Source organism: Micropterus dolomieu, linkage group LG18 (assembly GCF_021292245.1).
Source record: "Micropterus dolomieu isolate WLL.071019.BEF.003 ecotype Adirondacks linkage group LG18, ASM2129224v1, whole genome shotgun sequence".
In the NCBI taxonomy this organism is placed as follows: Eukaryota; Metazoa; Chordata; class Actinopteri; order Centrarchiformes; family Centrarchidae; genus Micropterus; species Micropterus dolomieu.
This window is the reverse complement of record NC_060167.1, coordinates 15,969,711-15,995,463: the sequence shown is the minus strand read 5'-3', so window position 1 is coordinate 15,995,463 and position 25,753 is coordinate 15,969,711. Positions and strand designations below refer to the sequence as shown.

General features: G+C 39.6%; 1 protein-coding gene across 2 annotated transcripts; it reads right to left on the bottom strand.

The window, feature by feature from the left end:
- Positions 1 to 2,651: 2,651 nt before the first annotated feature.
- On the bottom strand, positions 2,652 to 25,753 carry myg1 (myg1 exonuclease). 2 transcript variants are annotated; one of them, XM_046075497.1, is made up of 8 exons: positions 25,646 to 25,753; positions 25,385 to 25,542; positions 23,994 to 24,106; positions 18,766 to 18,925; positions 17,492 to 17,641; positions 15,321 to 15,443; positions 10,794 to 10,975; positions 2,652 to 3,155 (listed from the first exon to the last, which is right to left on the bottom strand). In XM_046075497.1, exons 2-8 carry the CDS (start codon positions 25,511 to 25,513, stop codon positions 2,966 to 2,968), a joined length of 1,047 nt encoding a protein of 348 aa, XP_045931453.1. In that variant the 5' UTR covers positions 25,514 to 25,542; positions 25,646 to 25,753; the 3' UTR covers positions 2,652 to 2,965. The 2 variants fall into 2 exon arrangements, with proteins under 2 accessions (XP_045931453.1, XP_045931451.1); XM_046075495.1 differs by having other exon boundaries at positions 25,385 to 25,738.

Here is a 25,753-nt window from a genome sequence, read left to right as displayed (position 1 = left end):
GGGGGGGGGGGGGGGGGGGGTTGTCTGACAGCCATGATGACACCTCGGAGGCCAGCCTGTCCTGCTCCCATCAACCTGCTAAAAACTATAACATTTCCACTCCTGACAAATATAATACACAAAGCTGCCAGTATAATGCATTTTCCCCCTGCTTTACAGCTGAATTTTTGACGGGATTGTCTCCGTGGCTGCCAGAGACAGAGCTGCGGGCAAGCTGAGTTTTGTGGTTTTTCAGATACAAATCAAGGGACAAAGAAGTGCATAATGAGAAAGCACATGATGGCAGGAAGAAAATTTCACAAATAAAAACAACACACATATTGTCTGTTTTTCGGGTCCCTGAGCCGAGTGAATGGCACTAAGATGAGAGAGAATTTCAATTTGCAGCAAAATAAATAAATAACAATGGGGACAAAAATGAGTTGAGGGAGGTGGTTAGGTAGAGTTGCTTCAGATGTTCTCAGAGGAAGGAGTTCGAAAAGATGTACATGCCTAGAAGCAGTTTGTCGATGATAATGTTGACAATGTGAACTCTACTGGAAAACCTGCCTTCAGTGAAGTGAAGCAGTTTGGCATCATCAGTTTGGCCGTAGTCCTTCGAGGGGAAAACTGAATGAACCATACATAAATTTGTAAACCGATAGAGGCAGAGGAAAAGATATGACAGCCAGTAGCAGAAATCTCCCCCTCCAAGACACAGAGTGCAGGCATGGTTATGACTGTCTATTATCTGTGTCATCAAAAGAAAAGATAACACACAATACACGTCTTGACTGCATGTCAAGTACGCCTGATAGAGTCGGGGAGAGAGATAAAAAAGCAGTGGAGCACTCCTTGTAACTAGCCTGTCATTCCCCTGGGATTGAATCCACTAACAACAGGTCAGGCCGAGGGCAGGTGTTCTGCTGAGGCTCTCAGTAGCCATTTTTCCACAGTGTGGCCAACTGGGACTTGCCAGAGCTGGAGTCGTCTAAAAATGCTTACCACCGAAGACCAACACAAAGGTTTGGTCTGCTGGCTGTGTCGTGAGAAAGTACAGCGCAGACAGAAAATCATCCCTGCTGACAAAACAAAGTATTAAAAAATGTTACTTTGTAGGTAATTTGGGTGACAGGAAAGGCCTTAGTTCACCTGGTTCTGTAGGGGTAAAATAAATGAAATAACAAAAAAAGCAGGAAAGGGGCTTTTGAGGACGCTTGGAATTTTAAAATGCAGAGCATCTTGTGATTTCCTGTGCACAGCAATCACACAAGTGCACCTGATCGTGAACAAGCCTGAAATTGTGCATGCAAGGGTAAAGTGGTGGCTGTAAACTCAAATCAATACATATTAGGCTGCAAGTCAGTTTTTTTCTGTCCTTTCATTTTCATGTTGCTCCCAAAGTGTCTGCAATTACACCGCTGTGGTGAATAGAGATTTGCTGTCTCCTGCTTCTTTTACTGAGGTATACGCTGGGGAAAAAAAGGAAGTAATCTCCCAAAACAACACAGCACTGGTTGGCCGAGATTGCAATATGAACCATGTGACTGTAAAAAAGGCTGTCACAAATGTTTATAGATTAGATTGAGACTTTGGCTCTGGTCCAGCACAATAAAGCCTCCACAGTAATAACACTAAAAAGAGTGTGTGATTGTTTGTGGGTTTGAGCATGTGAAACAATGTTAGTGTGGAAAAGAAGAGCACCTTTCCAAAGCTATTAAAAGTAGCCGATGTACTCTTGGCTAAAAGGGAAAATATAAAGCAGCAGTTGAAACTTGAGACTAAATTTAGATTAGATGATACACTAAGAGCTTTATTAATACAACCCTGTACAGTGTTATCTGTTTTTTGACTTAAAGGCATCACATGTTTGTCTTTCTGGGCAGGGCCCACTCAGAGCATTAAAAAGTGTCTATTTCAATTAAGAGAGAAAAAGAATGAAAAAGAGTGACAAAGAAAGACGATAAAAAGGGTCTTGTCACTGAAGAATCAACAGTGCACTGCACACCACTGAACAAAACAAATGAAAAAAGGAGGAAAAAGAAAAGATGCAGAGCAACATTAACAATTGTAATTAACATCGCATGTTGTGGCATTTGCACAAAGACACGGACACTGATAGAAATAAAATGCACAGAAATGAAATTATAGAGCAATATGTTGTGTAGGTTAAGAGCAGCAGAAAATGCAATAAGAGAGCAGGTAAAGATAAGAGGGACGATCTGGAGTATTAATGAGAAAATTCAAGGCAAGTCCCCCGACTTCATTCCAAAGAAATTGACTGTGCGGCACGTCCCACTGCTGGTGACCTTGTCACGACAGTGGCTGCCATAAGGAGCACCTCTTTGTGGCATTTGAAAATTTTATTTCTCAGAATTAATCAGGCCTCATTAATGATGCTTTGATCTTGGAGCCAGCGGAAGTAGCTTCTGCAACTCTTTGTAGTGCTACGGTTAATGTCAGCATGCAGGATATCAAAGGATGAACCACTGTCCAGGTGTCTATATAAATTGACCCTTGAAAGGTAAGACCGTGGTATTCAGGGGCTTTGAAGATGTTGGAGTTGGTCGGTCAGACCGTCTGCATCGTTCCCCCCTGATATGAATTGGAAAAACAATGGCTTTATTGTTGAATTTAATCTAATACCAAAATGTTTACAAAAAACCAGAATCTATCCCAAACAGTCTTTTATTGCAAATGAACAAGACAGGCCTACATTTATAAGAACAGGCAGAGAGAAGAACAACATAAGCCAACATTTCGATTCAGTGAGCCTGTGTTGGAATCTAGGTATTAAGGGAACTGGTCCAAGGTTATTTGGCTGCCATGTCTATTTCATCCTCATCCTGGCACGGCAGAACAAAACATTAAACCTGGCTAGGAAAAACAAGTTGTAAGCTAGCAAACTAACATTTTAATCCTTGCTATCAGCTCTAAAGACTGACCCAGAGAACAAAATGTGCTGTTGGCTGTCCTCTCTGACCATTCAGCTGCTTCCATTTGCAGGGGGCTGGGCGGCGGCTTGCAGCGTCCTCCGGGCCATCTCCAGGGCTCCTTCCTGGTTCTTGTTCCCGCCAATAAAGCCTCCGCCGTGGACGAAGATACAGTCCTTAATCCCGCTGAGCTCCGACAGAGCTTCATCACGAACGCCGCGCCACTCTTCTAGCAGGGACAGCCTGGGACAGGAAGACAGAAGGGTACGTTAGCTTACAGATGGACACTGTGTAGTCAACTGCTCACTTCCTGTTGACATATTGCCTTTTGGAAAACACACTGTGCTGCACATGTCTGCACAACCAGAAAAACAGCATCTATAAAACCAGCTCTGGATGAATAATGTCACCAGAATAGCAATAAGACAACAGAATAAAGGAAAATAAAGCTGCATCAATTAAGACAGTGGGCACAAAATGAATCGCCTGAGTCACTTTTCAAGCAAAAATGCTAAATATTTGCTTCTCAAATGTAAAGATTTGCTTCTTTTATTTGTCTTAAGTGAAAACTATAACCTGAATATCTTTGGGTTCCACCTTGGGCTTCAGGAAATTGCAATATGCATTTTGCACTATATTCTGGCACTGTATTAATCAATTAATTGAGAAAATAAAAAGCAAATGAATTACTGATCAAAATTATTGTTAGTTAGCAGCACTACTAATGTGTTTAAAAAAATAATTAATTTTGCATGCACGTTTTAATGAATCAATGATGGTAATGACTTAATTTATCTCAGCAAGGCTTTGCATAAAGGACCTGAATTACTAATCTTTCCAGCTTTCATGACTGTAAGGAGTCCAAAGGTAAACTGCAGTAACACTCACACATAGCACCACTACAATCAGCCCCTGCAAACAGACCAATAAAAGTCAGTTTTAGTTCCATAAAAGTAACTTGCAAAAGCACAGATAGGCAAGGTAGCTGGAAAGCCACATGATGGCAATGGATTCAACAGGCAATCTTACAAAGTGGGGAAAAGATTGGCTCAGCAAGGGTTTACGAGCTGACCTCCACAAAGTGTCGCTGGATGTAATGTAGAGAGGCTGAAAATTCATAAAAATGTTGATCAGCTCATTTACCACCCACTGCAAGCAGTATACACCTGTCTATAACCTGGCACATCATTTAAAACACATTACCAGTTCTCTTCAGAGTGTGTGCATGCGTGTCGTTCTTGTCTTGATGGGGTTATTATCTTCATTATCTCAGACTGAAGTCCTTCACAAAGTACTGATATATTTAGCAATGTATCATTCTGATTTTGACTTTGAATGCCTTAAAAACTGGCTAAAAGCTTCAGATTTGACAAAAAAAAATCATGCCACACTTAGGCTCCTCTCTGTCGCCTGCTTGATGAATTATGGAGTTGTACAGTCTGACTTGTCAAAAATAAAGTGACACGGTTGTCAAACGCGCCTGCAGTTTGAAATGAGTAAAGTGTTTTCTTTTGTTCTTGATATTGAAGGGTTTATTTCCCTGATGTTCTGCCTTTCAATATTTAATGCCATTATGCATTACATCCTCTAAAATTGAGAGAGTGACAAGCTTCACAAGTGCAAAACCATAATGCAAAATGGTTCACGTGAAACTCGTACTTTTTGTACAAGTCTGCTCTCCATGTCATTATTTCAAGCATACATGATCTTCTCCTATTAAAGACTGTCATAGGACAAGCTGGGGAGGAAAGCATGGCAAACCCTAATCCCTGTTAAATGAATCAACCAATCGATAGCTCCACAGCATGACTGGAAAACAAGCTCGAGAATAAAGGTCAACAGGGCTGGTAATGAGGGAAGGAATAGGAGGGGGATGACTGTTGCTATGATAGGCCAGGAACCTCTGACTCTCAAGAGTCAGAGTCAGAGTCAGAGATGACCGGTCTAAAAATAAGCTGACAGTTAGCACATCAACTTCTAATGGGAGAAGACGGGATGGGATATCACATGGAATTATTTTAAGGAAATCACTTTCGCACTGCAATTTTCATTTTCCAACTTCTCCAAGTCAGAAATAGGAGACATAGCAACTTTATTTATAGTCGACAAATCATTTTAATCATTTTTCAAACATTCTCAAGCTCTAGCTTCTCATTTGTGAATATTTGCTGCTTTTCCTTCACTCATGTTTGTCAATGTTTGTTGGACAGTTGAAGTTATAACCTGTGGTTTTCAGAAACGGTGTCAGGCATTTAAAAAAAAAAAAATAAATAAAAATTTCTGACATTTTATTTGCCAAACGATTAAAGAAAGAGAATCTTGTCTATGCAAATAATCATTAGTTGCAGCCCTAATACAGAGACACGGCAAATACCTGTGACAGCAGCCAGTGTGCTTTTCCAGAAATAGCGGTAATATGTTCTGGTTCAGCTCATATTGTCCTTTACAGTGCATCTCCAACAAAGGACAGCTTCCACTCCCCCCTTTCCTTCTCCCAGCTCACATTTCCTTAGCAATGTGATGCTGATAAAAATAGACCCCCCCTCCCCAGGTGCAGTGTCAGGGACACAGGTGATAACACCACCCCTTTTGCGGAGTCGGCACATGCCCACTGGGAGGAAGCAGGCCACCCAGAGACAGAGCCATCTGGGACTATGTTTTTTTTTTTTTTATCCACCTCACAAGCCATTGTTCTTATGTTGCTTCACACCAACTGCCATGTTTGCATTAAATTAAATCTTTGAAGTGCTCACAAGCAGGTGCCTGTCTTTTTAGTTGAAAGCTCTGCCTGATGAGATTCTGCAGTGGAGTGGAAAAAAGTGTGGCGGAGGGATGAGGCGAAGGAGGGGCGGAGGGTGTGAAAGGTGAGGCAGCGAGATAGGAGAGAGGGTGGGGATGAGGGGTCTGAAATAGGATTAATGGGAATTGACCGAGACAGATTGGAAAAAAAGGTGATGAAATGGTAGAGGATGATTATAGGACAGCGACAGAAATACTATACATAAGAGAGAGAGAGAAACTAAACACCCAGCAAGCGTACCTCATGTTAAGAGGTGAAAATAGAAAGCAGAGCAGCCACTGGTCAGATCAGGGCTGTATCAAAAAGCTTTTCCACCCTCCTAGTGTGTCTTTGGGAAACACACAGTGTATCAATAATGACACATGTCAACCACAAGATAAGAGCAAAGGGACAAATGCTGTCAGAGGTAACAAGACATTTAAAGAACATAGCAGTCAGGTGAGCAGCTTAGAGACCATCTGCAGGGATAGTAAGGTCTCAAGGCTGGGATGAGGTATATCTGGGGTATATTGTAAAGTCAATTTGATTTATATAGACCAAAAATGCCAATTTATCTTAGAGGACTTTACAATTTGAACAATATATGACACCTTCTCTCTTGACTTGTCTTCCAGGACATAAAGACATTCAATAGCTGCCACATGTACAAAGCAGACAGACGAAGCAGTAGTAGAAATCCTGTGTGGAGAACCAGAATGACCATATTAGAGTTGCATTGCTTACATTTTTCATAAAATTAAAAAACTACAAATGAATGGCCAATAGCCATTTAATGCATTTGACTCTATATAGTTGTAGGAATAGTTGTCATTATGTGTGGTGGCATCATTCCTGTGTACAGTTACATTTGCACAAGGTATTCACAGGAAACAATACACGAATGAATCCAGCATTACTGTTTGATATGATCTCATTGAGCTCAGCTTCACTGTTTCATTTCTGCTGAGGAAAACCCAACATTTCCCACTTCTGCTAGGTCTCAAAAATATAGCAGTCACAGGAAATGTTATGTATTTATCACAAAGTATTTGTAGCAGTAATGTGTCAAAGGTTAGTGTGACAAGTCAGAGTTTCAAGTGCATTTGTTTGGTAGGGGTTAGGCTTATTTTCAAGGATTAAAAAAAGCCTTAATTCATTTACATGTCATAATGGATTGTAGAATGTGTTTGCTCAGGCAATTTCAACAAACAGAAAATGCCTTCGGAGGAGGCGAGGAAATTATACAGAAAATGTCACAGCTGTGAACAAAATCATCTTCTCTTTGACACTTGTTAAAGAAGCTGTCTTTTATACAAACAATTACATTTTCTATTCAGTTTTCCCTTGGGATGAATCTGCATTCAATATGAATGAAAATTGCTCAATAAAATTGAGAAATCCAGATGAGGGGTTGTGATGAACAGATATAAGAGTGGCAATAAATACTCCCGCTCAAAAAATGTGATTGAAAGCTGCATGATTTGCACTCCAGGGGAAATAACTAATAGGAGTGATGATGTCAGAAGATTTTATTTTATTTTGTGAAAAGGCCAATTCATGATTTGTTATATAACTTACTGACCCTGAGCTACTGCTGAACATATTATAAACAAACATTTTGCAGATAATTTTATAATCATGTAAGTGGAGTGAGTGAACAATGTGGAGTCAGTGCTGCTTCCTCATTCTCCAATTAAGTATTATCTGCATTCATTTTCACAGAGCTACAAGTTGCAAACTCTGGTGTAGGCAACACTAGGGATAGGGTTTGATAGCATTTTATTGAATTAAAATTGAATCCACTAATCAAACCTGAATAATTTCGTATCCCTTCAGGGATCAATAAAGTATTTCTGATTCTGATTTATATCAGATTTACCTTTCAATATTTGCAAGTAAGTAAAGGCTAAAATAACTACAACACTACAAACACTACAGTTTTACATTAACTTAATATTCCAGTGAATATGCATTGTTGAACTGATTAACTGATTAATGAAGGATTATCACAGACATATGGGTTAAACAGGTACACATGATTATAAGTAAAGATGGATTCTTATAGAGTACAGCTAAACAAAACGTGCTGCTTTTGTTTTCTCCGGGCACTTTTAGATGACAAGCCTCTTTATGAACTGTAACTCAGTCACTCACAAGATAACGATTAGCTAGGGCAGCTATACATTAGTTGTAGACAAGTAATTCTGATGACACTCAAAATTTACAACAAAAGGCAGAATAGACGAGTTGGAGGAAGCTAGTACTGTGCTAGTTGTTATTTACTCATTGTGTCGTGCTATTTTAAGGTCACAGTGACCTTTGAGTCAAAAGTGTTACCTATTCAGTCCCCAACCAACTGTGAAATATGGTCTCAACAATCTCCCTTACTGTTCCTCATTTATGTTGAATAGTGACCCAAAAAAAGGACAGGACATTATGACGCCACAATTCTTAATTATGGCCAAAAGGTCATTTGATGTCACAGTGACCTGGACGTCAGAAGTCAAAAGTGTCACAAATTCATTGTAAACTGTTAATCAATTAGGATACGGCCACAAATATTTTTTGTGAGGTCCCACTGGCCTTTGACCACCAAATTCTGAGATCCTTGAGTACAAGTGCTTGTTTGTGCCAAATTTAAAGAAATTCCCTCAAGGCCTTCAGAGATATCAGAAAGAAGGACAACCAGAAAACATAATGACTCTGGCCATTGCATAAAAATAGTGAGGAGAGAAAAAAGGCTTGATAAGAGATTTGCTAAGAGTCGCCGCTTAACGAATACAGGTATTGTTCAGACTGGGAAACCAGATCCAAAATGGAACCAGCAATCAGAACCAACCCTAGACAATACTGTTCATCTCTACAGCTTTGAAGAGCACTAATCACTAGTAATATTCTTCCACCCTAGTCACTGGTGCTTACGTACACATGGTGAGGATTCCACTACCACTCTGAAAAGCAAGGATCACTATCAAACAGTAGAAGTCATCAAACCTTGGAGCACGAGAACCAAATAAAGCCTGAAAAAAGTACAAGGAAGCAACATGGCTGCTGGAGAGACTCTCTGTAACAAACGTAAACTGAGGCTGCTTCAGTCAGTATATAGTGAATGATGAGTTGGATGTTTATAAATATGCTAAACACGATGCTGTAAAGCACTGACAACAAAACACCACAACCAAGCAGCTAGTATCTCTACAGAAGGTCCAGGATGAGCCTGGTGCAGGATTCCTTGGCCATACATTGATCATATGTGCTGCATGCTGGGATTCAGGGCAGTAGTCAAACAACACAACATTTACAGGTCTCCAGTGGGGATGCTGATGAAGTTATTAGGTCAGAGCGTGAGAGGCTCCTCAGGTAAACAATTCCCTTCCTGAGGTAACGAACATAGACTTGAGAGGTGTTAATCATCTGACAAATTCACACAGAGGGTCTTTGTCTTGTCATCACTATCATTATGTACAGAGTGACAAGACAAGCATACTAATATCATTTAATGAGCATGGATGAGGCATATTTCGCCTACGTGCCAGGCTTCAGGGTTTGAGGGACCTCATTATTAGTAAAAGATGCAGAAACGTTCCACAACAGCAACCGCGTGTATAATTGTGCATGGTGCACACACTTCTCAAAGTGATTTACAGTACATAAGGGATAAATTATACTAACGTTTAAAAGACCATAAAAAAATAAATTTGCATATCATGAAATAAAGAGAAATAGACAATAGAAAACAGTTGTACAGTTTCAGAAATAAATAGCCTAAAAATGTTTACAAAATTAATGACAAAAATTAAGGTTTGTAGCATTAATTTAAAAGCATTTAAGAGACGAAGCAAAACTCATTCTGGAAGTTGACTTGAAAATTTAATCTGTCAGATATGTTGGTTTACAACCAAATGCCTGCAAAACTAATGACATTCCCATCAGCCTCAGTTGTGTTTTGTGCTAATTAGCAAATGTTAGCATTTAAACACACTAACCTAAGATGGTGAACATGGTAAGCATTATACCTGCTAAACAACAGCATGTTAGCATTGTCATTGTGAGCATGTTGGCATGCTGATGTTAGCATTTAGCTCAAAGCATCGCTGTGCAGCCTCACAGAGCCGCTAGCTGTCTATAGACTCTTTATCTTGTTACATTCAGTAAATTTAGGTCTGACCCCATAACTATACCAACATTTGATTTTAAGTTGTCAGAGAAAATTCAAGGTGAACACTGATATTTGACTTTCCTTCTTTGGGAACAAAGAATCATTATTTCAGTTTAACAAAAGCAAATCAAACCACTGATTTGTTCATTGTTCTTATTTGGAGAATAAATGGGACTGTAAACACTCAATGATACAGATATGTAACTTCTGAGTGGCCAAAACCATTTTCATATTACGGCAGTCATGAGAAGACAATGGTGTGTCTTCAATTAAAGATACTCTGTTGTTCAATAAAGCATGAATCTGGATGTTTAAACACATGGCTGCAAATAAAAGCCAAATTCCAAACCAGCATGCATGACTGCCAGCTTCCTTTATTTGGAGCACAGGGTATAATTAAGATAAGAACAACAAAAAAGAAACACCTGAGTGAGAGGGATGGGCATGGAGAAAGGGCTCAAGTGTTGGAAGCATTTACATATCTTACATTTCAACTCCTTAATAGAGCAATGTCAGAACAAAACCTCTGCATTAACTAAAGGATCATCCTCACCTCAAAGTATTTCTATCCAAGCAGGAGTTAGTCTCTCACTGGATGACATGTCAAACCTCCGTGAGTAGTTGTCAAATGGTCCAATAACCATGAAAGTTAAAGCGTACATCATGGTTCATCACCGTCACCATAGCTCAACTCAATTCAACACGTCTGGGAGACTCTGGAGCTGTCCCTGTCACTGTGTTTTCCACCAACATTTTAACAAAAATCCTGTCTGGAAGAATTTCATGTGTTTGTGTCACGACATCCCTGCGAGTTCTGCATGTTTGATTTCTGCCAAGGTAACTCATTCAAGGTTCTTCCTCTGCACATGAGATCACAAGCTGCACCTCATGAAGCAGAAATGGTATTTAAATAACCTTTAAGAAAATCTAACTAGGAACAGACCTGTTCTGGAAGGTGTTGAGCCCAGCAGGGACACACTGGACCCTCCACTGTCCATTCTGGTCTGGGTAAAGGACAAACTTGATGGGCGTCTCCACATGGAGGTCCTTCTCCAGGGCAAACAGATGCTCCTTCCAGGGACATCCACCCTGGGAGAACAACACCACCTCCCCACTGGGATCTACCTGGAAACAAAAAGGGAACCAGAAAACTGTTTGTCACTAAAGGCTCGTGCACAATATACAACTTTCAGCGTCGGCAGATCACTGTGCAGTTCACACTATACAACTTGGCGTCTTGTGACGTGGGTCTTAAAGTTGTTTACACTACGTGACTGATCGGTGACAGGAGGTCACACACTACACAAGCTGACAGCAGCTTGGTCACCTGATGCTGGCCTTCAAACCACGTTTTGTTAAGAAAACACACGTGAAATGAGAAACGGGAAATGATGCGACACTACATACGAAACAGCTGTTTATTATCAAGCTAGCAATTATAAAGAATAGATTAGCATACACAGGTAGCAGTGATCCTCTGTGCTACAGAGAGAGCTGGAGGTGAGTAAAAAGTGTTTTGCAGAGAAAAAGTAGCTGCCTGCTCTCATTGGCTGGATGCTGATGTCGAGTCCGCCGACTCCTCCAGATATTTGGCGTGCTAGATATCTGGCTGGCACCTGCGATGTGTCAGCGATGCGTCAGCGACCCGTTTTGGTGACTCATTGAGTAGTTCACACATAATGACTGGCAGCCACCAATCGATCGATGAATTTACCCCTGATCACAACCCGACGGTCGCCAAGCTCACCGACAGGCAAATCGGGCTTAAAATCATGTAGTGTGAACTAGGCTTAATAAGCAAGATAAAAGACAAACACAAAGAGTGGAGACCATCAGCTTTAGAAGAAAGGCAACATTTGTATTTTTCTATGTAAGAGGACATCTGAATCAAACAATTACTTGATCTTCACAGTTTTATAATGAAGTTTCTCGGAATCACCTTTACTGACCAACTACGTGTCCACGTACAAGGAATATGACTGTTTTTTTGTTGTTCTCAATGTAGTTACACAGGATTAGACATCACAGGTAAAAACAAAGACAACAAAGCTGGACACATAAAGGTAAAGAATAGACAGGACTATTAAGAGCAACAAATAAAATGTCTATGTACAAGTCAAGTATTTGAAGTATTTCTGTGACATGTTAACATCACAAATAGTGGAAGGACATCATTAAACATAATAGTATAATATATAATCTTACTGGAGTTAAAATATGGAGCCAAAACAGAGTCTTTTGTTTAACAATTGAAATAAAAATTTGAACTGAAAAACGAAACACTGAAAAACTTGTCTTGCAAAATTGGCTGAAAAATGTTCCACTGGAAAAAAAAATAGGGATCAAATATGGAAATCATGCAGGGCCACTATTCAAAAACAGTAACACAGCATCAAAGCTGACAGACTGTAATTGAAAACCGGTCTCTATAAAAATTAATTTAGACACTGAAAGAAAATCCACCAGATTAGACCAGGAGAATGTAAAAACTAAATCAAATACATTATTCATTAGGGCTGAAGCCGAATAGTCGAAGATTCGATGCTTCAATGGACGGAGCCTGATTTGACTGTCAGTCTCACAGTCTAAGCTTCGCAGCGAAACGAGGATCATGCCATTTTGGCGATATGGGGGTGCTCAACGTCTGATTTTACATAGAACTACCAGTTTTCTCCCAATTAGTTAATAGATATATATAGCCTATTACAATATACATTTCAACATTTAATGGTGTGAATAAACATGTAAAAATAATAAAACTTTCAATAAATGTTTTTAAAGTGCGTAAATAAATCCAGAATTGTAACCCTAACCCTGGGTCGTCAATGCGCATGTGTAGGCGTAGCGTGTATGTGTGTAGGTGCAGAAGAGGAACACTTGCTGAAGAAACAGAGCCCCAGCTTCACGCAATGAATGCACAAGACCGGTGAACGGCAGGGCGAGAGAGAGAGATTGAGAGAGGTAAAAAGGTAAAAAAAAAGCCTCAGTTTAGCTGGAAATTTACAGTGCAAGTTAAATGAATAGAGACGACATTGACTACCAGCTATATACAGCGTGCAAGCCTCGAAAACCCAGCTGTATTCTAATATTAACTTAGCTCTCCTTATTAGTTAGGCTCCGTACATGTTTACTAACAACATTTTAAAAGCTGGGTCTCCGACAATGACAGCGTTGTGTTCATGAGGGAGAGGGAAAGAGAGCGAGAGAGAAGGACAAGCAAGAGGATGTGCTGTGCAAATGTGCTACGGCGCTCTGCAATCACATACGATTTTAAATAGGCCTAGTAAAAAAATTTTTAAATCAAGATGTGGTGGTCAGCGTTGATATTGTAGCCGGCCTCCACAAATAAATGAACGTATGGGAAACACTGGTTTATCTCCCAATTTTTGAAGAGACACAAGGTCAGGGTTTGTAGATAATGGTAATTAGTGGGTTTGGTATTATTTGCTGTATTATCTATCCATTCATGCTGTACGCAATACGCAATTTATACAATAAGAAACAAAACATCAGCTGACCGCATTCTACCGGGGATTATCTATGATTGACAAGTCGTTACCATGGCGCCCTGTCAATCAGGCTAGAGCCCACTCGTACACTCGGCACTGTGTAAATTTAACCAGCACCACTGAAAAAGCTTATTAGGAGTCGGCTGTTCACTTGCTCTGGTGAGTAAATTTAGTTCTAAGACTATTGTTTGCAAGAGAAAGTTATCAGCCCTGTTAAAATGACAGTTAACGTGAGTTACAGTTGTACCTAGCTAAGCAAGCTAGCTAGCTCCCCACACGGAAGTTAGCCCCACCGCCCCACGTCACTTCCGGGCACTTCCTGGTTGCAAAAACACGACATGGCGGTGCCCTATCGGCCAAACTCGGGTGACGTCACGATGACTACGTCCATTTCTTATATACAGTCTATGGGTTCTGCGCATGGGCATGACCCACTAACGTGGTCTGTTTCCACGGCCATAAATCTGTGCAACCTTGCTGTTGGGCATGCCGTCAAGACAATGGATGATCGTCAGGAATATTAGTCTATCAGAATACGCTACCTCTGATATCTTAAATAAAGATTGCATAATATAGTAGCCTATTTCAACATGCTCGCCATCTCCTTACAGTATATATGGAGTGAGTAGTGGTGCAATATAAAATGATTCTGTAGTGGGAGCATTATTTGATAGGGGATATTAGTCTATCAGAATACGCTACCCCTGAAATTATTTCATAATATAAAAAAAAAATAAAAAGATGTCATAATACTGTGAGAGTTATAACTTTATGCGGCTCTCCTGGAGCTACTCCTGGTACCTCTCATACTCGGTGTTCCTGGTGAGTTAGTCTTTTGTCACGTTAATTACATGACTTAAATATTAATAAAAATAACCCTCATCACTTTTCCTCTTTTTTTCCACTGCCCTCTCCAGGCTCACAGCCTGTTTAATGTTACGGAAGAGACTACGCTGCTGACAGACGTGAGTGTGGATTTATTCCTGAAACAGTTTGGCAGTTCGAGTGACCGGTCCTCTCATTTCTCTATAATTTATTACTTCTAAATATTTTCTAATATCGCCAACAGCAGATAACGCTGCGTGTCAGAAATGATTAAATCAGAGGGGAATTTTGAACAAACATGAGCTGTAGAAGTGTCTAACACACAGTTGCAGATCCTCCTTGTAGACAGTCATGTAGTATTAGATTCATTCGGTTTCCTCTGCGTCATTGTATCATAGAGCCAGAAGTGTGTCAGGAAATCGTTTCTGTAGGATTGAATAGAATTAACAGAGTGCAGGTGATAAATTACATGTAGAAAGTAGTCATAGTGGCAGATTATATGTATGGTAATAACTACTGCATGGCAAAATATATTATTATTTGCCTATGTAGGAATGCCGTATCATTATTTTGAAAGCAATGACATGAGAGATGATATATGGTATCATTATAATTTTTAGTAGTAGTACTATATTGGTATTTTTTATAGTTTCTGTTTCGCTGGCCCCCACATTACATACACTATTTAATGTTCATTAGTAGTAGCACTCTAATTTATCACATAACATATTTTATTTATTTATTTCATACTTTAATTTATCACATATTATACTTTTGTTCAAAGTACTATTTCTAACAATAAAAAAGTTTCTTTTTAAACTGCATTATGTCATGGTATCTTGTTGAGGACTCAACATAACAAATGTTAGGGATAATCTTTGTTTATGTTATGCGTTTCTTAAAATAAGGGGGAAAAGAATATCGGCTGATATGTCGGCTATCAGATTTTAAAATCCTCAAATATCGAAATCAGTATCGGACTTAAAAATCTCATATCGGTTGGGCTGTAATATGAACACTCTATACATTACATGAACGATGAACAAACAATCGTAAAAAAGTGCCAAGTTACTGTTTACAAAAGGACAAAAAAATGTTACCAAAAACTATACATATTAGATTGGATATTCTTGTACCTGATGCCTCTCAATAACAGCCTTCTCCACCACGGCACGAGCCGGCAGCCAGGACGACTTGTAGAACTCCAGACGGCCCAGGAACTCTTCCCCAACCAACTTCATAGCCTTTCTGAAACCCTCCTAGTAAAAACACAAGTACACATGCAAGCTACTGTCAAACACAGTGTGAGACTGTGAAAGAAATACTGTATCATATTATGAAGGCAGAAATATAGTTTTTTGATGACTAGACTTTAGGTGTACTTTGATGAAAAAACTGCTCATGGTTCAAAATCTATTTAGTTCATGATCATTTACATCTTCAGTACACCACCTCTGAATTCCAATACAGTTTGATGTCAAACACATTAAGTGAGACTTTGTGCCAGATAAAATGGGGGTGAAATAGTCTTGTCCGACAATCTCTGTACTAACCCTTGCAGCCCTGCTTTATCAGCTTCCTGTCTTGTCCTGCACAAACCCAAGCCTGGCCCCTCTCTCTTATAATCCTGTCAGCGGAAACTCAATAGAGCATGAGAATATGAAAAACATATGAAAATAAATTTATGCACAAACATGCTATCACACTCAGACACACACAGTTTGTCAGGCAGAAGTCTGATCGGCATGCACCTGATTGAGGCTGCAGTGACCCTGAATTTTAACAGCTGTGGAGGGAGGAGACGAAAAACATGTTAGGTTTCTCCAGTCAGTTCCATTGAACAGACACTGACATAGATCTGGAGTTGGTCCCCGGGCACTGCACAGTGGCTGCCCACTGCTCCCTTGAGGGATGGGTTAAATGCAGAGAATGAATTTCACAACATGTATGGGACAATAAAGTACCATCCATCCATCGTCAACCGCTTATCCTGCGTACAGGGTCGCGGTACAGGGTCCTTAGGTGTGAGCGTGAGTGGTTGTTCGTCTATGTGTGGACTATGGACTGGCGACCTGTCCAGGGTGTACCCCGCCTTGCCCCCGATGTCAGCTGGGATTGGGTCCATCGGGACATCGAACAACCACTCACGCTCACACCTAAGGACAATTTAGGGTAACCAATCAACCTAGCCTGCATGTTTTTGGACAGTGGGAGAAAGCCGGAGCACCCGGAGAGAACCCACGCAGACACGGGGAGAACATGCAAACTCCACACAGAAAGGCAACCGGGGTTTGAACCCACGACTTTCTTGCTGTGAGGCAACAGTGCTAACCACCGCACCACCGCCCACAATAAAGTACCTTAAATTAAAATTAACTAAATTGGAGGAAAGGGCCAGGACAAGAATTATAATCACGTGAAATGAAATGTGAAAAAACAAATAGGCCAGCTACTCCACTGAGCCGGTCCCGATGATGGGAGAAAAAAACAACTGGTGGCATTGTCAACATACATGCACAGGCAGGCTGAAAGTATATCTCATGAGAGTCTGAAGAAACCAGGTAAACAGGTGCTGTTTCCCTGCAGGCACTGCCCGATTGCCCTAATGAGAGAAAAGTCTCACACACACACACACCCCCACACCCACAGCCATTCCTGGGCCTCTGTTGTTTCTGCACAGCTCTAAAAGCGCTCACTGCGCTTTATTGCACTGGTCGTGTTTGTCACAATATTCTTAACCTTAATCTTGAATTTTTGTTTTGCTACAGGTGTCCCAATTTATATGATTATCATATTAAATTATGTAGTAGTTATTCTAGAGCCCTACTGTGGAATAGCCCTAAATATTAATAATAATTAAATATCGATGCATCAAAAACAATCAGTCATTTAGTAAGTTGTGGGAAACTAATTTAAGGTAATTTTTTGATACGTGTGTTGAAAGTAAACAACGGACAATTATTTTGTAAATTATTTGTTAACTTTTGTTAAACTGAATTGAAAGATCTCCGTGAGTGCTTTTTCCTTTATTGGTGAGTCGCAAACCTCCTCCAAAAATGACAGTCACAAGTAAAGGGAGTCTGTTTAAACAAGTCACTAAACTACACTAAAAACACCAACAGAGGAAGAGAGGCTGCACGTCCCGCAGATCAAACCAACTACACCTGAAGCAGCCGCAGCAATCTGTCACCTTTAGTTTAAAATATTAACATTTCAATCTCATCAACCTGATGCATAATAAACATGCTGCATGAGACCAATCTTTAGCTAAGTGTGGGTATGCATTTTCACATTCATGCAACCCCACCTCAGTGTCCTGACTCTTGCTGTTCCAGCACGGGTTCAGGTGGCTGACACGTGCACTCAGCGTGGTAGAGATGGAGTAGCGGGCCTCGCCGTCATACTGTGAAATGCCATTGTCTATAGCATCCACCTCCTCCACAAAGTTCTCGTACAGCTGCAAGGAATTGAAAGAGACATGTGACAGGAGAGGTTATGAACCTGTAATGACATGGGAATCAGCTGTTTTGTGTTCTGGTTAATTCTGAAAAGGAAGAATTGGCAGTAAACCCTTTTTTCATGCAAGGGCAGTTAAGAAAGACAGGACTTTCAGGAAAGAGAAATGTACCGGGATTACATTATCCTGACTGAAATCCATTTGGTCACAGTGTGTGGGGCAGTTACTGGAGGCTTAAGGGCATGGCTAGGTCACTGTAAGCTAAAGAAATAGACAAAATTGCTGCTATTTTACAGTTCACTAGCCAAACTAGAAAATTAAGTGGAGCAGAGAAGCAGAGACATATTTAGTGCTGAGAAGTCAACTCCTTAGTACATCAGAAGGTCAATCAAAGAGCTGACATTTTACAAGTAGCTTACAAGTGGAACTAAAGTTTTGGGGCAAAAATAGATGTTTGGTTTGTTTGAACTGGCTGTGGATGAGACAACATCCTGAAATACATAAATCCCCAGCCATGGGTAAAAGGATTACTTGGGGCTTTAAACAAACTGACACATCAAAAGGCCAATGATAATATGAGTTAATAGTGCTAATATTTATGGTGACCTCAGATTTGGCTGGCTTAAAATGCCTGGCCATCAAAATGTTGCATGTGCCAAGGCCTCCTGCTGGCCCAGCTGTCTAAAAATGCTTTAAATACAACTGCAGTGTCCTTGGTTTGAATCTGGTAAAGGAACTTCGCCACATCCCTGTCTCTTAGCTTTTTATTTTTTAATCACGCTCTACTGCCAACTGTCTGACTTTAACAATAACCAAACAGCATTTTTTGCAGACAGTGACTTCTTGGTTTCTGTTTTTAAAACATGTGTCCATGATAATTCATTTTACTGAAGTACCAGATCAGCTGGCTTTTCTCTTCATATCAAATGTAAAACACTTTTCTGTTCTGTCTTCCAACTTCATGATGAAACGGAGTTTAGGTTCAATTCACCAGCCGAGGTTATGTTTTCGATATGAGTGAGGCGAAGGAAAATCTGATTCCAATGGAGTGTTTGTGTTGTCAATAAATTACAAAGGCCACTAATCCACTGCCTGCTATAAATCCGTCGTCTCTCTCCTCCCACCTTGTCAAAGAGCACCTCCAGCTGCCTGTCACCCTCCTTCAGCTGCGTCAGCTGGGCCAGCAGCTGACGACCAAAGTGTAGGTAGACCAGGCCGGCTGAGCTGAGCTTGGTCACCCATGGCTTCTCTGGACACAGGCTGTGGAAGCTCTCTGCAAAGGTCCTGAACACAGGGAAGACGTTCTGTAAGATGACTGCAACAGTAACAGAAATGGACTTTAAACATGAACACGATATTCACAGTAGGTGTAAAATCATATAAAAACAGTCTATTTTCTAGTGACCGCTTCACAGATGTAAGAGATATGCTTGCTTTTCTGCTTCATATCAATGTGAAGTACTAATAAAAATAATAACCAATAGATAATAAAAGAATATCTAGTTACAGTTTGCGCTGCAACAATTAATCTATTATTCAATAAGTAGATCAACAGAGAATTAATTTGGTGCTATTTAGATAATCATTATTTTGACCAAATTCCAGTATCTTAATTGTAGGGATTTGCTGCTTTTCTCTGTTTTTTTTTTTTTATATAAATGTAAGCTGAATATCATATAGTTATGGACTGTTAAAAGTCACATGACATGGAAAGTGTGATAAATATTTATTTTACAATTTTACAAACCTACTTCCACCATAACAAATGTAGTAGCGAAGTAAATTACTGATAGTTTCTTTGCTTATGTAAGATAAATTGCTGACATTTGTCACAGCAGTATTCTTGTATGCCAAGACAGCCATGTCTCTAACATACATCAGCTTTTATCAATACTAAAAGTAAAAAAAAAAAAAAACACTGCACGGTCTATAGGCAGCTGCATCACTCAATACTAATGCCAAGGCTTGGAAGATTAAAAATTATTGCTCACAAACAGACTATTCACATTTTCTTTAACAACTGGCCTGCTGCATCCAGATTTATGCTGGACATTACTGGCTATGTATCTAATATCAATAAAAGAGACTTGCATCTCTAAATATTCTCTTCAGCTTCAGAGAGCTTTGAGTTTGCATTGACCGGAGAGAGAAAGCATGCTCTGGCGTGTTTGTAAGCTTGAGCACATAAATAAAAGCCACCGGAGGCCTTTCCTCAGCCACGTGCTGAGATGGGTGGGCTCCAGCCACTCCTGGTCATTTAATTCAGGCTTAATTAGGATACTTTAGCTGCAGCACAGCGGAAAACAGACCGTCAAATGAATGAGTGACATGCTAAGGAAGCAGGGGGTGATCACAGCCATTAAAGGGCTAATTGGCCAAGCTGAGGCATTTCTATGCTGATTATCAGGAGATGGGAGTGAATGTGTAACAGAAAAATGACAGACTTAAGAGTGGAAAATGGCTGAAAGAGATATGCAGTCATTAAACCGTTTGCTTACCACACACAACTAAATCAAGGAAGGTCACTGAGCAGAATATAAAACTAACCGTTGAAAATCATTTAGAACTAACTAATTGTAAGCATTGTTTAAACGTACTTAACATATAAAATACTACGGTTCCCATACTGCACCAGCTGCACCACTATATTATTAGAAAGTACAGCTGTGCAAAGCTATGCTTCATGAATCTATCCCCTACTCGAAGTATCACAAGAAAGACAGTGACTCAAGAACCTCAAGTACTTCATGAAAAGAATATAACTGGCCTGTTATTTCCCATCATTCTGAGTCCAGCAGTCCCTTAAAATGATGGGAAATTGTCCTTTGGAGAGACAGAAACTGTAGTAAAGCACAAATACAAATACACAAATATATTACATCACTAAAACTAGAGTTGACACCCAGCAGTTGTGTGCCTCTGCCAACCAGTCCAGTTGCAATTTACATCCTTGTCTGTCCAGACTTGTAATATATGCAGGGAATACTTGGAAGGCACAATTAAAAGGTATAAAGTGTCTTTTTTGCTAAATGCAGGTTATCACTATACTAATGACACATATGTATGATTCCAGTGAATATACATTGTTGAGCTGAATAATGTAGGATTATCATAGACATATTGGGTAAACAGGTACACATGTACTTGTTTACTGTGTAAAAATTCTTATAAGTCCCAGCCAACAGTGTGTGAAATTTGGAAACCTATTTTGAGGTCTCAATGACCTTTGAGTCAAAAGTGTCCAAACAATCTCCCCTTGTGTTCCTGAGTTATGGTGTTGTATAATGGCCAAAGAGGTGTTTTCCTTGACATTATGATGTCACAGGGAAGTTTTTTTGTTGTATCCCATTAAACATCTTTTTTGTCATAATTACTGCATAAATTTTTGACTTATGACCTAAAACATCTTAAGGTCATTTTAAGGTCACAGTAACTTGACCTTTTACCTTTGACAACCAAATTCTAATAATCTGAAATTGTGTCAAAGTGGACGTTTGTACCAAATTTGAAGAACTTTCATAAAGGCATTCCTATCACGTTCGCAAGAATAGGATGGATGGATAAACCAACATAATGCCTCAGGCCCCGTTATCGCCGGCACAGAGGCATAGAAAATCCAAACTGGGCTGATCAATTCCAATCTGGTTACTCATACCATCCTTTGAGAGGCAGATGGCGGGAAATGTTCCTTTTTAATTCATTTAGATATCACTGTGACCTTTGGTACTGTGGAGTAGACAAAATTGTTTCATACGAGTGGTTCTGATACACAGCTGGTTTAACTCCTGCCTTTCCAGGAATATTATTTCCATAAGATTTGAGTGCTGTGAGATAAGGGATGTTATTAAACATTTTGTATCACATTTAAAAAAATAAAATAAAATTATCAGTGACTGTATACATTTTTCTCTTTATTTGGGGAGGGGTACACGTGTTGAGTTAGACCTACATACAAGATGTAAATTATTGTTACAAATGATATGTAGAGTATGTGTTTTACCAACAGAAAATGTTAATCACATTAATTAATTGACTGAACTGTGGCCATTGCTGAATACAGAGGAATTATGCCGTGCCAAGGATTTCTTCTTTGCTGGTTTGCAATGACACATAATCAGTGGAAGCAACTTCAGCTATGTCACAAAACATAAAAACTGTTTATCTATTAGATTTCTCTGCAAAACGCAGGCCACATTCATCCCTGTGTCACTGTTGCCTACTTTCTTACTTACATTTCTTTGCTGAGTGGGAGCACTGTGAGCGCACTTCCAGTGTGAGCAACCACAAACTTAATCCCTGCCAGATCTAATCCGTTCTTTATTAACCTTAGTCAATGTTTGGAGAACATTTCTCATGGCTCTTCATCTTAACCTACATGATAAAAGTTTACCAAAGCTTTTTGTCTTTAGGCATCAACTTAAGGAGAAATTATTTGTAATCATATAAGGTAGTCTTTCTTGCCAGTCCCAAATGTTAGATAAAAAAACAAGCAAAGACCCCCTATTAAATGTCCTTCAGCCTAAATTTAAAGAAATAGTTCAACATTTTGAGAAATGAATATGAAGTTGGAGGCAGCAGACGGTTATCTTATATTTTCATAAAGACGAGAGACCTGGCTCTGTCTGTTTGTGCAAAACTTTTTCCGGGCTAGGTGGAGTGACTTCCTGGAGTCTCACCTGGTTGCCTGGCAACACTCAAGATTAATACAAGACTCTAGGAAGTCACTCTGTCCGGCCAAGTAATAGTTCAGCACACTATCCCCTGTAAAGTCTGCGTTTTCACACTTTGGTTTTTGTACAGATTAAACAAACAAGATATAACGTGTTAATTAGTGAGCTCTTACTACTCCTTTAAAGGCTTAATTTTATCCTCTCAATTTACAATTCTTACTATGATATAATGGTATTGCTGTCAACTTCCTCTGTATACCAACATGTGCTATTGAGGACTAATTGTTCTCGTCAGCTCCTTCTCCAACTTCCTCCAGCATCCCAGCCCACTTACATCCATCCCTGCCATCACAACCATCTTGCCCCCATCCGCGCATGTGAGTGACAGCCACATTCTCCTGCGGCCCCTGACAGTGTCGTGGCAGCCTCTGTGCCTCGTGAACCAACAGCAGGGGGGCCGTTCAATTGAAGGAGCGCTAATTATCACTAACCACCTGCCGGGAAGAGAGCCCCGGCATATCTTTATCACCGTGGTCATAAAAACTATCTCTGATTATCATCAGGACATTAAGCTGACAAGACATCTGCAATAGGCTGATTGCTCAACGTGATGAGACTTCGAGTGAATGCAATCATTCAGAAGGAACTTTGGCAGGAAATTTAGCAGAAAACTTGGAGTCTGCTCCTTCATGATTCATGCAATTAGGGTGCTTCAATGAGGTCATAACAGAATATGTTCTCATACTTGGACCGTAGGTAATGAAAATATGATTCTTAACACTTCTGAAAAAAGAGCCACAGGTCTGAAATCTAGTTTGATTTCCTAGTCTCAATTTTAGGAAGCCATGACAGGGGTCAAGTAGACGAAATTAACTTTAATCCAGGTCTTAAAGGCTCATGTGTGTACCAATACCCCTTTGCTTTAGATTGAACACAAGCCGCACAACAAACCTTCTTCTTGAATTGATTAACATTTCTGTACTGTAATTAGTTGTTTCTTATCCGCCTTCATTTCAGGGCTGCAACTAACGATTATATTAATTATTTATTAATCCGCAGTTTAATTTGTCAATGGACAGAAATTGTCCCAAAGCGACATTTTCGTAGCGCTGCAAGTAAAGATTGTTTTTATTACAGATAAGGCTGCCAATTATTTTCTCGATACGACAGGAAAAGGTGTAATTAATAAGATTTATTATGGTGCCTTGCTCAATGACATGGCTCACTGGCGTAGCTAAATCGAAAGAGGCAACGTTAATAATATTAGTTACCCCTGTGCTTTGCAGCTGTGGCATGTCAAAACACTCAACATGAATGAGTCCTATTGTGCTATTTTACAGTGTTGGGGTAGTTCACTGAAAAGAACACCTAGAGTGCATTTATTTTACATTCATATAAATGTTGAGTGATTTGAGGGTAAACAACATGATAATTAGTACACTCACTCCAACACGGATTCATATGTATGTGATCTGTTTATATAAAGAATATAGAATCGCGCTCTTTTACTGATGTCCACCACACTGAACCACATGCTAATTGCTAAGTCAAACTTGTACTGTACTGTTGTATTCTTTCAGTACTGATTTTAAAAAAAATATTATCATGATTTGCTATATTAAAATAAACCCGCAATCCCTTTACCATGACAGGTGATGAGCAATAAGTGGCCAAAGTAGTACCTCTGATGATGGTCGTAGCGATGCCTCTTTGGATCAAACTCTCCTCCCACATCTACAACAATGTCACACTCTGCCAGCTGTGTCGGGTCTCTGGTCCGAATGATCTCAGCATCCTGCGCAATGAATAGAAAGATTTTTATCATCATTTTTAAATCATATTTTATATTTGCATATTTTATCATACACAGTCAACTATCTGACAGATTTTCCGGACAGAAATGACATCTAGGTTTTATGTTTAGGCCTCATTTAGGTTTTCTAATCCAAGAGCAAAATGCAAGTAAATTAATTCTACCAGGGCCATTAATTATAACAAGACAGTGTCCCTAATTGGACCCACTGGAAGCAGGTCTGTAGCAGGTTTTGATCTCTAGTACAAGCCATATTTTTTGACCATAAAATTGATTTTACACATTATGTTTATGAATAAGTAACATGTCTGCTTCTCACCTTATCATAAATGTAGACCTGTATGATGTTGCCTTTACATTATTGATGTACATACACTAAATTATTACAGTAACAGAAAAACAGATTCTGCCACACTGTTTATACTGTGTTTGCTATCCCTTTAACACGTCTGAGTCTATGTCGCAAATCACTGAGCCAGACTGCTTTATGACAATATTGTATTTTTATGTGATTTTTGCATCAATGTGATGAGGTTCTTTGATATGTCTATATATATATAAAATTTGCTAGATCAGCCAAAACATGTCTCAATTGATTGTCCAAAAACATGCCTCAATTGATTGTCCAGAAAATACACTGTATCAAGATACATTTCAGTGTCATTATATGAAATGTTATATGCAGTGACATTTGATTTCATCACCAATTTCTGTTGTGGTGTTTTGGTGCTGGGCTACAACTTTGTTTGCATTTGGGGCAATGATTGTGCCATGAGAGAGACAATTAACTGGCAAAAGCACATCCATGCGGAAAGGTACAAGAAATGAGTAATTTCTCTTTTCTAACTGTTTAAATAAGTCTCTTATAATAAGTCACTATACCACTAAATTTATTTAATTGACCATTTGCAATATCATTTTCTTGCAAAACAGAAAATGTGTGTTTATATTTTATACTACAATTATTAGGTCTAACGTTACATGTCATCTTTCTGGGAGATCCATCTATCTGTACAACAGCACCCCCATTTGGAGTGTTATAACATTACATTGGATCTGTGGCAGAAGAATAAAATATAAACATCTCCAAAATTCAGCCAATGCAGACAGAAGAAACATCTTTAAAGAGAGATGTTATCAACATAGTTTAACTTGCAGTAATAACGAAACAAACGTTAATTAGATAGCAGCCGTCAAGGGAACAATAGTTTACAGGTAAGTTACCCATCATGTCATCATCTCGTAGAATACTGAACCTACCTTGTACTCAGGTAGCTGACGGAGGAAGAAACATGCCAGGACCTCGTCACAGTGAAAGGTGCCGTTGTGAGTCCCAATCTTTTTAAAGGTCATGTTTTCACTGCGGAGTCTCTTGGGTTGACTTGACATGTAATATCGTGGTTCTATGCGAGTAACGCCTACAGAGGGCAAACACCAGAAGTTAGCTTGTGAATTGAACAGTCGTGAAACAACTGCTGGTTTGCTTACGTTTATTTGAGACGTGAATTTTAAATTAATTACATTAATTGCTGTGATACGTGCACGCCACATTCAAACCGATTCAAACCGATTCAAACACGAGACGCGCTGTGGCGGACAGATTTGGCAGCCGGACCGGATATGGTGCTC